The sequence below is a fragment of the Myodes glareolus genome, chromosome X (genome assembly GCF_982192425.1).
Source record: "Myodes glareolus chromosome X, mMyoGla1.1, whole genome shotgun sequence".
Taxonomy (NCBI): Eukaryota; Metazoa; Chordata; class Mammalia; order Rodentia; family Cricetidae; genus Myodes; species Myodes glareolus.
The window spans coordinates 79,077,666-79,093,467 of NC_142053.1; the positions used below are offsets into that span (position 1 = coordinate 79,077,666).

Consider the following 15,802-nt stretch of genomic DNA (forward strand, 5'->3'; position numbering starts at 1 on the left):
TGTTGCCAAGCACTGACGTTCAATAAGTGGAGTAGAATAGGATCGTGAGGAAGTTAAGTTCCACTTCACTTAAGAATCACTTTAACTTTATCACTGGAGGGCATCTGGAAATACCTCAAGCCAATTCATCGTGCCAAACAATGACCGTTAAGGGAAAGGAGGAAATAAGCCATAATCATTCCTCCAGATGTTCATTCTAAAATTCAAAATGCTTTCTGCGTCTCTTTTCTGAAGACAAAATGTCACATATTATGAATGCTGTAGAACTTTAGAATATTTATTCTGCTCTAGAATTGCATATCAAACAAAAACTGGAGCTGCGTGGAAAATAAGATGTCTAGTTAACTCTAACAATCTTTAACTTCCTACTTTCACAATTACCTGTAAAATCCTGCTTGATTTTTTACTGTCCAAACAGCTACTCCACAGGGTGTAGTATACCAGCAAATTCTACATCAAAACATAAAATTTCAACAGCTTTAAAATCAGCTCATGACTTCTGGTAAGACATTTTAAAATTCTGTGTTTTAATTTCTTATATTCAACAATCTAGCATTTTTAACACACATACGGCCAAAGACACATATGTATAAAGAATACTATACATATGTAGTATAAGGAGCTGGAGAAATGGCTCAGGAGTTAAGAGCAATGACTGCTCTTGCAGAGGACCCAGGTTCAGTCTCAGCCCCCACATGGTGGCTCACAGCCCTCTATAACTCCAGTTCCAGGGGATCTGATACCCTCTCTGGTCTCTGTGGGCCCCAACCAAACATGTGGTACACAGACATACATGAAGGTACAACACACACACACACACACATACACACACACAAACACACAAAATTCAGCAAAAAAATTAAAAATGGACTTTTTGTATGATGTTTTATTTAAAAAATGAAAGGATTCTATTATAGCCACTCTCAGATAACAGAATGAACAGTACTAACCTTATGATCCCATAGACAGTGATTCATAATTCTCAAGCTAAATGAAATATGGGCTTCACACCAATTATGACCTGAGGATATATAACTTTTTCATATTACTCTATTCTAATTGGTGCATTATATATTGCACTTAAACAAGAATCCATTTTAAGCTTTGCAAGCTAAGAATAATAAGGTACAATGAGCAACAATTTTGTAAGAATAAATAAATAATAGTCAGGACCTGCACTTGTTATCAAGTCTGATGACCTGAGTTCAGTCCCTGGAATCTGCATAGTGGAGGGGGAGCTGAATCCCACAAGTTGTCTTCTGACTTCTATACCTGCATACTTTGGCATGTGCATACACAAACACACACATACACACATACACGTGTGCATACACACACAAAATAAGTAAATGCAGTAATAAAATTTAAGCTTACAAAATCTGTTTTTAAAATTGGAGCTGGATTTTTACAAATGAAACACTACTAATCTATACAGAAAAGATAGCCAAGCTTTCCCACTTTAATGTTTTGTTTTCTTTGTGTCTTGTTTTTTTTCTAGGGGGAATTACCCAGTGTTCGCTCTAAGTTCCACGTCCTCTTTCTCCTCTTTGTGGCCTGCATGTTTTTTGTCAGCCTTGTGATTCTCTTTGGTTACCATTGTTGGCTTGTCAGCAGAAACAAAACTACCTTAGGTAAGATGGAATATTATGATTAGGAAAATGCATATTAATGTATCTCACTGTTCCCTGTGGGCTGTTCCTTAAGGAGAGAAAAACCAGTAGTAAAGTGTTTTAGCTTTAGTGATATGCCCTTGCCTCCATACTGAGACAAATGGAAATACATTCTACTGAACTGGACAACAATAGTGAACAAAGCTTACAGACTATACAGAGCATCCATGAGTCACATCCCATAGAGAACCCAAAATGATCACAGTTCTTTATAGTAAATTTGGGGTAGTGTATCCCCAAATTTACAATCTGACTTCTAAAAATGTCACATGAAAAAAATGAGTATCAGAAGGAAGACAGGACACTAAATAACAATAATCTAGTTGATGATGCTTAGCAAAAAAACAGGGACCTTAGAAAGACTCCAAATGAATAACGAAAATGAATGCAAAAATCCAGGCCATCAGGATTTCTCAGCAGGTAAGGGTGCTTTCCAAGATCCTGACAACCTGAGTTCAAGTTCCAAAACTCACGTGGTAGAAGGAAAGAATTGATTCCCACAAGTTATCCTCTGTCTTCATACAATGGCATGCACACAAAGGTATGTGCACATAAACTCACACACACAAAATGAATAAATAAATTTAAAAATGTAAAATTCTTTTTATAAAGAATCAGATTGGTATGTACAGTCAAAAGAGTATATAGAAGGACCATACAAATGAGCTATGCATATTAAATCTGCAGAAAGTCAGTACACTAAATGAGTTGGGTTTTTTCTTTTTTGCTGTCAATTAGTACTCTAGACTTGTTATTATATATAGAACGAAAGAATTCTAGTGCAATAATTACTTCATCTATGGTGAATATTTACATGGTCTACAAGTCAGTACACAAGGAATAGGAAGAAAGCGTTCAAGTGTTAAACGTTTAACTAGGATGAATTAGATTTGAAAGGAATTTAGAGTAAAAGCCACTGCACTTTGAGAATTCATTTGCTAGGGAAATCTTTGCACCCATTTTTCTAAATCAAATATACGTATAGCACTTAGTACTTAGGGTAGTAAATTAGCACATTTGGTTGAGAGATCGCTACAAAAGTAGAAAAGTACTAAAAGCTTCATGATAACAGGGTCTGAAAACAAAGAACAAATGGGAAATGGTGAGATGCAGCCAGAGCCCAACAGTGAAAGTGTTTGCTTAATGGGATAAATGTGTGTCTAAAAATAATGTGCACTAATGTGGCCCAATTCCTCGTAGGCTTTGAGGTGATTACAGTTCACCCATTGACATTTCGTCTGGAGTAAAACTAGGTTTTTTACATTGCAGGTTTCATTGTGAACATCTTCATTTCTGAAATGTTTCAAAACCAAATCAATGTCATTACCATCTCTTTATGTGTCATTACTTTGGTCCCAGAACTACAGATGGAGACCATTTGGCTGTTGTTGCCACTTTGATTCCAATAAAGTACACTTAAATCTATTCATGCACTCCTTAAATTCTAACGTCCAAAGACATGCCCCTCATGAATGCTGTATTATTTTTGCCATTGTGTATTTACTCTGCCTTAAAATGATGAGTATAAATTCCTTGTTTTCAATAACAATTTCACCCTTTATTAAATAATTTAACTGAGCTTTACTAAGTAATTTAACAATAATTAAAAACATGGACCTATGTTTAAACAACAAAAAGATGTCGTAAATCCAGAGTACATTTTTTGGAGAGATGTAAAATCATCACAGAGATGAAATGTATTCCTTTATTTCTCTTCCTTTTTCCAAACTCTCCTGCACTGTCTTAGAGGCCTTTTGCACTCCAGTATTTACAAGTGGACCGGAGAAAAATGGGTTTAACCTTGGCTTCATCAAGAATATCCAGCAGGTGTTTGGCGATAATAAGAAGTTCTGGTTAATACCTGTTGGGTCCAGGTAGGTAATTATTACCACTGGAAGCAGCTAATGCTGAGCCATGCATTTAAGCAGCAAATTTATTTTTGAATGTTTTTGTTTGAGAGTTTCACACATTTATAATGAATTTTGGTAATTTTCACACTCCGTTCCCCTTTCTCATCCCTCCTCTCGCCTGCTGGAACCCTTCTTCTCAACAAGTCTACTTTCTTATCTTCTTTTTGTGTGTTTCTCTCACTCACTGAAATTAGTGTTGCTGGCACATGCATGGATGAGCAGCTATTTACTGGAGCAAGAACAATTTTTCAATGGCTACACTGCTAAAGAAAACAGTACTTCCCCCAACAACTGTTAATTACCAATAATATCACAGAGAGGGAGAGGGCGAGGGCCTCATGGGTTCATCCCCTATTTATGGTAAAGTGTTGATGGGCCCAGTCTTGTACAAGTGTTGTGCAGATAGCCATATCTTCTGTGAGTTCATGTCCAGAAGTTAGTTTTTGTTGTCCATTTCTCTACACTCTGGCTATGACCTTCTTTCTACCATTTCTTCCATGATGTTCCCTGGGCTTTTGGAGGGGGTAATACAGCTGCCTAATTTAGGGCCGAGTATGCTGCCATCACTCACTCTCACCCTCTTGGCCAGTTATGGGTTTTTGCATCAACCACTTCCCATCTCAGAGCAAGCTTCTCTGACGATGACTGAGCACCTGCAGTAGCAAATTAGACTCAATTTCTTTTGCGATGAGGCCTCACTATATAGCCCTGATTGGCCTGGACTCACTTTGTAGACCAAACTGGCCATGAACTTGCTGCAGCCCACTTGATTCTTCCCCTTCACAGCTGAATTAAAGGCATGTGTCACCATACCCATCTGCAAATGCAGATTGGTATCAGTCTTATAGGTATGATATTTCCCAAATTTCTCATTTGTGTGTTTAGAAAGACAAATCATGAAGTGGAGGTATGATCAAATAAACAAACATGTCTATGATTTGTTTGTGGAAAGGTAAACTGGCACCCATCTTTAATAAATTTGACAGTACATATTAAAAACATCCATTATCCCAATGATTATATTTCTTGGAATATGCCCTAAAGATGGAGAATAAACTACACAAAAACGTTCTTCACAGTCTAGGCATGGTGGTTCATGCCTTTAACTCCAGCATTTGGAAGCCTGAGGAAAGAGAATCATGAATTTGACAGCAGCCTTTGTTTACAGAGTGAGTTTCAGGACAGCCAGGGTGCTACACAGAGAAGCCTTGTTTCATATTTTTTTGTAGAACTAGACTTATATCCATTGAGTGACTTTGTGACCCCATTGAAACCACCACAAGCTACAGGAATTTTAGAGAATTTCTTGACCTTTCTGTATCCTTTAGGTTCGCTGCTCAAATAACATATATTAATATTCTCTTGTTGGAAAAAAACTTTGCTGGAGTCACATAATAATAGAGGTTAAATTTTCTCCTCTCCTCCCTTGCTGCATCAATACTTCCTCTATGCCAGTTAATGTTTTATAGGGCTGTTTGTTTAAGGTGTGGTATAGCCAACTCTTCTAACTATAAATACCAAGACAAAATTCCTCAATGGGTAATATTGATTAATAACTGTTAGCAGGAATTAGCTACATATACTCTGATCACACACTGAGACACATAAATAGTCAAAAGTCCATTACCACATCACTCTAGTATAAAAACAAAACCAAAAATAAAAGCCCATTTACTTACATAATCATTATTCTAACCTTTTCTGTAGAGCAATATAAATAAAATCTGTAAACTTTTTATTGATATCATTCAGAACTAGAGCAAAAAAAGTATATACAGCATCAGATAAATAATCCAAAAAGCCATGCAAAGTTAAACTCAGGATACACTCAGCTATATAGACTCAATTGCTGAAACTATAACAGTATCTGACTAGGGCCACCATGATTCCTGCCATGGCCTCCTATCTGGGAATGGCCAGAAATTCATTAGGGACATGTTCTAGATTACCATAGAGATAGAGACCCACAAAGTAGACTCACATGTAGATAAATTGTCCCTGGAATCCACACTGCAGAGACACCTTGCCATTCCTCTTTTCCACTCTTTGTTACAAGTTAAAAACAAATCAGGGTGCAGGAGCATCCTTCTCACCCTTCATAGCAGCTTTTCCCACAATGCCTAGTGATGGTGAGTCTTCTCACCTCACTTTATAATTTAGAATCAAAATGGTTTGATAATGGGATGTAATTGGGACTATCATAGTTAAGTGATATTTATGAAATTGCATATGCATATTGCTACTGGGCATTGTGGAAAGCAAATTAAAGAATGTCTTACAAACAAAAATAGTCAGCATTGATACAGACAAACAAGACATGGAAAATGAGGGTAATTTAGCAAGTAAATGATAATGCTTGGATGATAATAAGAGCTTATTTGATCATGGCTTTAGACAAAAGAACTAAGAATCCGCAAGTCTCATGGTGTATAGCTCAGTGGTAGAGAATTGGACCAGAGAATCCTCACAACACAAACCCAAATCCATGATTATATCTCATTTCTAAGAAGATTATCGCTGTCTCAAAATTTATATTACATGGACATTATGGCACACACCTATATCCCAGCACTCAGGATACTGAGACAGGAGATTGCAAGTTCTGGACCTCCCTAGGTCACAAAATAAGACCCTGACTGAGCTGATGAGATAGTTCAGTGGGTATAAATGTGCTTGCCACCAAACCTAACAACCTGAATTCAATCCCCAGGATCCACATGGTGAAAGGAGAGAACCTATTCCTATAAGTTGTCATCCACATATGCACCCATACACATACATACATATACACACATATTCTCTCTCTCTCTCTCTCTCTCTCTCTCTCATTTTCTAATTCTCTTTTGCTCTCTTTCTCACCCCTCCCTCCTTCTGTGTATGACTGAGTTTGAATTTAAAAAAAAGAAAGTTTGTGTCAGATGCAAACTCTGTACCTTTCTTTCTCACCAGCCCCGGTGATGGACACTCCTTCCCTATGAGGTCTATAAATGAGTCTCAGAACCCGCTGCTGGCAAATGAAGAACCATGGGAAGACAATGAGGATGACAATCGAGGTGAGTAGACTCAGAAGAAAGCTTTGTCAATGAATGGCAGACTCAACACTACATTATCTGTGTTTTAAAAAACAACGTAGAGCCAGGTAATGGTACACGCCTTTAACCCTAGCACTCAGCAGGCAGAGGCAGGTGGATCTCTGTGAGTTCAAGACCAGTTTATCTACAGAGCGAGTTCCAGGACAACCAGGGCTACACAGAGAAACCCTGTCTCAAAAAAAAAATAAAAATAAGAAAATAAAAAAATAAAATGTCCAAAGAGGTTTTATAAGGATGACAACCTCTTAAGTACCTTCTGGATGGAGAAGGAAAAGTAAAGCCAGATTTGTTTAACAAATGTGGGTGACCAAGGCAGCTATGCTAAGTAATGTTCTCTAGAAGAACAGAATCAATAAAAATGCATGTATATGTTATGTATTATATAAAGAAATTTATTAGAATGGCTAGCGTGATAGGGCCTAGATAGTCCAGCAATGGCTATCCATATGATGGAGATGCAGGAAAACCCAGTAGCTGCTCAGTCCACAAAGCTGAAAGCCTTAGAAATCCCAGACTGGTGCTGGAGGCCTGAAGATTCCTGCAGAGCCTCTGGTTTTGATTCCGCATGGGAGGAATGAAGAAACTGGAGGCTGGTGTCAGAGAGGATGGAAGTAGCACTGATAGGTCTCTGGAAATACCTTCCCAGATATACCCAGAAGCTGATTCTAAATCATATCAAGTTGACAAATAAGACCAACTGGTGGATCTGAAGAGAAAGCTCAGCATTATCTTTTTCAGTGCTTGCCACACAGTATGAGAATTGGGAATTTAGATCCCCAGATCCAGTAAAAGCCAAGTGGCCTTGTTTGTGGCCCACCCGTAATCCCAATGCAGGAAGTAGAGACAGGAAATATCTGGAGCAAGCTGGCTAGAAAGATTAGCAGAAACATTGAAGTTCAGGTTCAGTGAAAAATCCTGCAACAATATATATGGTAGAGAGTAATCAAGGATACCGAACATCAGTCTCTGCCCTGCACACAGGAATACACACATCTGCACACACATACACTCTCACAATGCATACATGCATATACACATGATTGCACATCATACACACACATCCCAAAAGAGAACCCATCTTTACAGAAGCATTAGATGGTAACTTAAGCAGTTCCTTACCAGCTCCATTATGCCATGACTTACAACTCTAGAGATAAACCAGGGAATATAATAGACAGTATTGTGCCTGCGAGTAAAGTCTTCCCAGATAATCACTCATGGTATTTTACTTGACTATAAAGATTTACTTCTGTCACTGGGCAACAGTTCACCTTTCTCTACCCTCCTTCACTTAGAATGGTTCAATTTTCTTTAAAACCTTATACACTGTAGAATGGCGTAAATACACTACAAAGTGAAAGGTATGTGGAAGTGAATTTGTACATGCATCTAGTAAGGGCAAAGAAAAATTTAAAATGGAAACTTTGCCCATCCAATTTCCTCCATCAGATAATTGGGTCATCTTGAGACGTTTTATGAAGATCTAAACATAACAGTCTCCTGTCATACATGTTCTATTCTTTCTCTCTGCCCATCACTGTACCCTCTGCTGTATTTTCCTTCTTTGCAAATGTTGTTGATACCAGCCATCAGAGAGCAGATTTTAACAGTTGTTGAAGTAAAGCAGGATCCAGAAATTTTTAAGTAGGGAATTTTAATAGTCATCATGAATTGTACCTGGGGTAAATGAAGCTGAATGAGGACGTGAAAATCTTTCAAGTGAGGGTCAGATGCAGAAGAAAAGCTTTTCTAAATGTCCACACAAAGTCCGGCTTCTCTACCTGAAAGTACTACCTTAAAAGAAAGCATGTTTGTGATTGAAAAATGAGAAATCAGCCCCAAGCATAGAATTACAAAAGAAGATAATTCTTGCCCAGCCAAAGAATTTTGAACACACACACAAATGTCTTTTACTTCCCTGCTTATTGTGAGAAGCTGGTTGTGTTTTGCTGGGCCATCCTCCTGCCATTAGTCCCTGTCAACAGACATTAGCTTTCAGCAGTCTCAGAAGATGGGAATTCTTATGTTGGTATTGACTCTTTCCAACAGAAATTAAAGATATACCTAATTTCAAATTTGGCTGAAATCACTCGGTAATAGAAAAACAGTTCGTATGTGAGCCTTATGCTGTCTAGTAGAGCACTTTAAAGATATATGTAGTTCCACATCACATGGAAATTACTATGAAGGGGATGGGGAGATGGCTTAGTTGGTAAAGTGCTTTCTACAGAGGTGAGTTCCAATTCCCAGTAGGTGTGCTTGCCATAGTATTTGTATGGAAATTAGAAGATGAATTTGTGAATTTGGTTCTCTCTCCACCATTGCATGAGTTCTAGGGATTAAGCTCAGGCGGCCAGGTTTGCACAGCAACTGTCTTTCCCCACTGAGCCATCTCCCCCACTCAAGACATTACTTTTTTGAAGCAGCCTCTAAATTTGGTCTTTTTCAATCATATTCGGTCATAATTTTCACATAACTTCATATATTATAAAATACTTTTATATTTTTATGTCCTTTGAATTCAGTAATCATGTTGTATAGACACTAATATTTTATAATTAATGAAACTGAGGATGGGAGAAGTTAATTAACTCATCCAGTATCCCATAACATGAATCAGGCAGTGTTTGGAATCAAATGAAGGTATCCTGATTCTAAATCCTGAGAGTTTTGCAGTATGATAGTACGTCTGTCTTTTGGAAGAATAAATAAGAGACATGGCACTGTGGTTTAGTGCCATCTTGTTATCTGAAGCATCCAACTGCTTCTAAAATCAGAAAATACACCATAGAGCACAAACCTCTTTTTCAAGACCACTATGCCATCTTAAATGAATGAGATTTTAACCCATTCTTATGTCTACCAACTTTATTATATAATGGTGCTTTTCTCTAACACGGGTTCTCTAACTGCACTCTGTTCAGTTGACTGTGTGTTATCCTCAGTCATGGATGTCTTCTGTGTGTATGTGGTCATATACAGATTGTTCGTATATGTCTTTAAACAATGCTTTGGTTAATTTTTTTTTTCTGAAACTCACTCTGTAGACCAGGCTAGCTTCGTACTCAGAGATCCACCTGCCTCTACCTCCCAAGTGCTGGGATTAAAGGCATGCTCCACCACCCAGAAAATTATTCGATAAATTCATGCATTGTATTTGAGCATACTCATCCCCCAGTTTCATAACTGCCCTCTCCACCCTCCTATCCCTTCCTAGCTAACTTTGAGTCTGTGATCTTTTAACAATACATTCCCAAGAAAGGTGCTGTAAGTTAAAATTACATTTCTGTTTCCTTTAGAAATTATGTCAGAATTAATAGTTAACCAATAATATAACATTTGCCATACATTATGTATTTATTAATAGCATAATGTAAAATATTCAATGTATAAAATGATAAAATCTGGCAACAGCAACTCAATAAGTGAAAATGTGATGCTAACGCCAAGAAAAGTTTATGTTCTTTGAAATCCCTACCCTAATTTAATACAGGAAAGTAATAGGTTTAAAAGAATCACATTTATGAAATCAAAGCATTTAAATGGGTTTCTCTGGAGAGGCTTTTAAAAATAAAGTACTTAATTAATGCACAAATACACAGAGCTGCACAAATGAGTACGCACATCTGTGTCATTTTCTGCAGAGATTAAACAGGCATCTTTTAAAAAGATTTTTGAGAGACTTAGAGTTGCATTTTAGCTTTTTGGGGAAGTGATCCAGAAATGCCTGTTACATTATTGCTTTTTCTCATTATAAATTTTCCTATATCTTACATTAAAAAATTAGAGATGACAATAAAAGTCTTTATACTAATCTATTCCAAATGGAACCATTTTCTCCAAATTGGATGGATAGCATCTACAGTCCTGCCTATTGTGAGTGTCATGAATAATAAAGTGGGCATGATTGTCAAAGAGATGCTAAAACGCAAACTACTGTAAGCCAGCTTCGACCTGCATGTAAAAATGATATTTAAAAAAACTCCATGGCTTTCTCAGAGGAAGGAGCCTCTTATTATTTTCTGAAAGAACTGATTTCTTAATGTTTTCTCTTTATGGCTCTGGTGCCTTTCCGAACGCTCTTTGTTCTTTCTTCGTTTCAGTAGGTAACAAAGCCTGGGCCGTTTTCCACCACTAGCCTTTTTCACATTAGTAGCTGAACACTTTGATCATGGATGTTTGTTGGAGATGCAGCATCTGTGGCTATTCAGGGAGAGTAGCTACAGTCAATTTTCTGTAGATAGTGAAGTTAACAGCAATGGAGGCAAAGACTTTAGCAGCAGAGCCGGGTTCCGTTCCTTTCCACCTGTGAAATGGGTTAGCTTTCTGTCACTGTAGGAAAACACTGGAGATAGCCAGCTTTTGAAGAGAACAGGCACACTGAAGGCTCCACTCTATGATCAGTGGGTCCTATTGTTTTAGACTGCTAACAAGGACACCCAATAGTGATGGCAGTCTGTCATTGAGAAACACCACTCCCTTCATTGCTTTGAAGCAAAATAAAGAGTAAGGAACTGGGACCCACATACTCCCTCAACGGTATGCCCCCACCCAGTAACCTAAAAACTTCCCTCAGCTCATTATAATTCTGACACCTCCCAATAGTGCCACCCCGCTATGGACCAAGACTTTTAGCATGTGAGCCTTTAGGGGACATTAAAGATTAAAAAACTAACAAACTATAGCACAAAGGACTAAGTCACTTATTTTACTGTAAAAATGTGAGGTATACAGTATGATGTTTTTGCATACATACATACATACAGTGAAGTGGTGGCTGGAGCATACAGCATCTCAGAACACTGGTGTCCTGCACATTCTAGCAGCCTCATGCTACCCCTTCAGTCCCCACATTTCTCTCCATGGCCACTCCGTAGACTTTGGCCTATACCTCTTCATGGTGTCTCGTCTTCTCCTGCCTCAGGTAACTACTGTTCTATTCTGTTGGTGTATATTTGACTCCATTAAAAAATTTCTCCCTATCAGAAAGACCAGGCATTACTGTTTTTCTGTGTCTGCCTTAATGACATCCATTTTAGTTCATTTCGTTGTAAATGGGAGAAGTCACTTCTATCCTAAAAATGAAAGGGAGAGAGAGGGAGAGAGCGAGAGGGCGAGAGAGAGAGAGAGAGAGAGAGAGAGAGAGAGAGAGAGAGAGAGAGAGAGATTCTTTATTCACATATCCATCAACATTTTAGTCAGTCTTACTTCTTGGCTATTGTGAATAATGCTGCAATGAACATGGGAGCGAATATATCTCAGAAGAAAGATATCTGGGTCATATGGTCATCTGTAGCTCCATTTTGAATTCTTAAAGAAACCACCATAGCAGTTGTAACAATTTGCATTCCCAGCAACAATGAATGAAGGTAGCCTTTTCTCTGCATTCTCACCAATAGTTTTTGTTTTTGATATTTTTGTGGGTCTGGGATTAAATCTCGGGCCATGACCATTCTACCACTCAAGTTGACCACAGTTCTGTCTTTTGAATTTCTATAGCAGCCGTTATAATAGACATGAGGTGGCAACTTGTAGTGCTTTCGATATCCATGCCCATGACCATTAAGTATTTTAGCACTTTTTCAAATACTTGTGTCATCTTTGGAAAATGTCTTTTATATAGTTTAATCATTTTAAATTCAGTTATTTTTTGGCTTTGGCTACTGGTATGAATTTCTTAGTACAATTTGTTTGTTGGATACTTGTCAGATTTGTAGTTCACAGTTATTTTATCCTGTTCTATAGGTTGCTTTTTCATTTTGTTGTTACTTTTGCTGTGACCAGGCTTTTTGGTTTGATAAACCTCCATTTATTTATTGTTTGTTACTTTCTAATGTTATGTTAAACATCGTTCTTAAGACATTTCCCCTGTATTTTGTGGTAGTTTATAATTGCAGATGTATTAATGACACCCTTGTTTAAAATTGATAGTTGATAGAATATGCTTAGATTTCTTTCTAGGCTGTTTCTTTTGTTCCATCGTCCTATATATCTGCCTTTATGTGAATTCTATTTTGTTTTTTATTATCCTAGGTTTGTAATACCGTTTAAGATGCAGTAGTATGATGCCTTCAATTTTATTTGTCTTTATCAGAATTGTTCTGGCTATTTACAAACTTTTGTAGTTCTTTATAATTTTTTTATTTTTTTATTTATGAAAAAATTCCATTGTAATATTGATCCAGATTATGTTGATTATATAAGTTAATTTTGGTGGTAGCATGGACGTGTTAACCATGTTGGCTCTTCCAAAGTTGTGGACACAAGATATATTTCCATTTATTTGTGTCCTCTTCATTTTCTTACAGCATTGTTTTAAGCTTATTCTCTCTGTTAAGTTCTGCCACTTTAAAGAATGAAGGGATGTAGGCAAAATGAAACTGTCCTTCTTCCTTGGGTTGCTTCTTTCACTGTATGACTACAGCTTTTTAATTGGACTCATGAGCTCTTAACGGTTATTTTAATTAATGGATGGATTCCAAATGTTTGCTCTTTGTGGGAGGAAAGAAGGCCAAGATCTCTTACTCCACCATCTGGCTAATATCACCTGGAAATAACTCTTGTATCAGCATCTATGATTGACTAATGATGTTAGCTGCTCTCGAAATGTTTGTAGAAATATTTTTAAAGAAATCAGAATTCAATCTATTTGTGAGGAAAATTTACTCTGAAGATCTTACACACAGGTTTCCTTTCAAAGGTGGAAATAATCAACTTCGCTTATAATTTTCATGTCGGGGTGCTTGCTCTCACAGAGAAACTCAAAATGAATTATATAGTGTATATCATAATTGATCATCTAACTTCTTCCTTAATTCTGCCTCCATAAGGTTGCTATCCTAGGTATGGATCTTCCAGGGTCTTAGGAGGTGAGTCACCTAAGTCCCAAGTGGTCCTGAATCTGTGTGGCTTTTTCAGAGCCTGGCATAAGCCTCAAGTTGTTCCAGTGTTCATAAGAACTTCCAGGTTCTTATTTTATGCTAAATTTGAGCAAATAGTAATTGACCTTTCAATTGATTCCTTCACCCTCAAATTTAGTCTTCAAAAAACAGATTAGGTATTAAACTCTGTTTTGACTTTAATAATAAGTTAGCATTTGCCAATTGTAATTATACGTGGCTGTATCCATTAGGCTTGGTTCCTTTATTTCCTAGTAAAGAAGGTAAATCCAGTTCAAAAGGACTACTCACCCAGGTCTTCCTTGCCACTGTTTGACAATCCAGTCGAGAGCTCCAGGTCAAGGAACATGGGAATTTTGCCCTCTAACTAGTGCACTAACTGTCATAAGAAGAACATTTCCAAAGAATGCAGCAGTAAAAGACCCACATTTTCCTTAACTAGACAAAACTGCTTTTTTCTCTAAATAACAAGACTAGAAATGAGACTTGAATTTCATTTGATAACTTTTAATTATTTCCTCGGAGATATTTTTATCTAGTTAAAAAAAAGTCTATAGTACGAAACCAAAAATTTGCTTGAATTTTCAAATATAACCTTCTGGTATTAATGGTAATCAATAATTAATTGACTGAGTCTATCTCCTGCCTTCTGGTTTGTTGAATTGTTATCCAGAAAAGTTTGGATTTTGTACCCAGTATATGAAATTCTTCACATATAGGCTCTCAGGAGCAAGTCAATAAAGTCCTGAATGGTCATGAGTCTCTATAATTTCCTCCTCTTTGGTTTGTACAAACTTGCTTTATATGATACCCATTAGTAGTGCTCAAAGTAGAGCGTGTTTCTGACTTGTTTTTAATCTTTTAGTGTCTGCTGTGATGGCAAGGCACCTGTTGGGAAGAATAGCAAAAGGAAATGAACTAGCATGTGGTGAGAGTGTCCTGAAGTTAGAATATTGGATTAATAATGTCATTAAACACTATCATCTTTGAACTCACGGGTCTTGCAATATTTGAGTTAGATAAGATACAAATATGAAAACTTTTCCATCAAAACACTGTACAGAGTGTTACTGACCAAATAAGTAGATTATTATATCAACTCTGCAGGTAAATTGGCATCAAATGGTATGAGCCCATAGACCAAACTCTGTACTCTGTCAGTGGTTGGGAACTACTGAAAGTTTTTGATCAGGGCAGTTATGTGAGGAAACTGTTTTCTTCAGAAGATGATAAAGTGATACTCCTAAAAAATGTTTCTTGTCATCATGTAGCAGAGATTGCTCTAAACCCTGGGCCTTCTAAGAGGACTGGTGAGAGCCCTTATTTTCATCAAAACTCAAACTCTCCAAGCACATCCTGTATACAAGAGCTCTAGTTTGGAGACAAGAGGTCTTTCAATCAAGAGCCATGTTACTTGGAAGATGCCTCTCTGGTGAATTTCTGTTCAGTTATCTTCCAGGCAGAGACAGCTATTGACTCTTGCTTGAAGAAAACATTACCTCACCACTTACCTCTTCAGGTGAAACTGGACCTATCTGCTCATGCGTGTAGACCTTTGAACATCACAGTAGGAGGTGTGTGTAGTCTCATATAATCCATGCTGTCTTCCTCAAAAATAAATACACTCCTTCAAACAGTCATTATTTGATATGAAGGGTCAATACATGGGAGCAGTTATGGGAAAGTCCTTAGACTTGTTAAGTTGTTTAGCAAATTTTCAAGTGGGAATTCAAGAAACATTGATGCATTCTAAGGCCTTCGAAATTAGTCTTCACTTGAGTCTTATTATATAGACATTATATGGTTAGGTAAGTAGATCTTTTCCAACAGGTTATTTTTTTCTTATTCCTATATGCAAGAGCCATTGTGATTCTAGGGTAGGATGTCTGTATGGTTAATCAGAAATAGTACAGGAAAAAAAGGAGAATAAAGAAGAAACTAATATTCTTTTCATTTATTTGGAAGATAAGACATATCAAACGTTGCTTAAAATTACAAGTATTACAGTACTTTTTCTGAGCATGGTTGGGAATGTTTATAAACCCAATACTCTGCAAACTGTAACAGGAAGATGATAAGTTGAGACTATCCTGGGCTACACAATGAACCTCTCTCTCTGTCTCTCTGTCTCTCTGTCTCTCTCTGTCTCTCTGTCTCTCTCTCTTCTCTCTCTGTCTCTCTGTCTCTGTCTCTCTGTCTCTGTCTCTCTCTCTTTCTCTCTCTCACACACA

General features: G+C 37.3%; 1 protein-coding gene across 2 annotated transcripts in view; it reads left to right on the forward strand.

The window, feature by feature from the left end:
- Zdhhc15 (zDHHC palmitoyltransferase 15) overlaps positions 1–15,802 on the forward strand; it is a 110,458-nt gene that overhangs the window by 82,900 nt on the left and 11,756 nt on the right. For both annotated transcript variants that reach the window (XM_048417934.3, XM_087903203.1), the window contains 3 exons: positions 1,499–1,631; positions 3,418–3,544; positions 6,530–6,633. In XM_048417934.3, the coding sequence (XP_048273891.1) occupies positions 1,499–1,631; positions 3,418–3,544; positions 6,530–6,633 (364 nt within the window). The remainder of the gene's footprint in view (positions 1–1,498; positions 1,632–3,417; positions 3,545–6,529; positions 6,634–15,802) is intronic.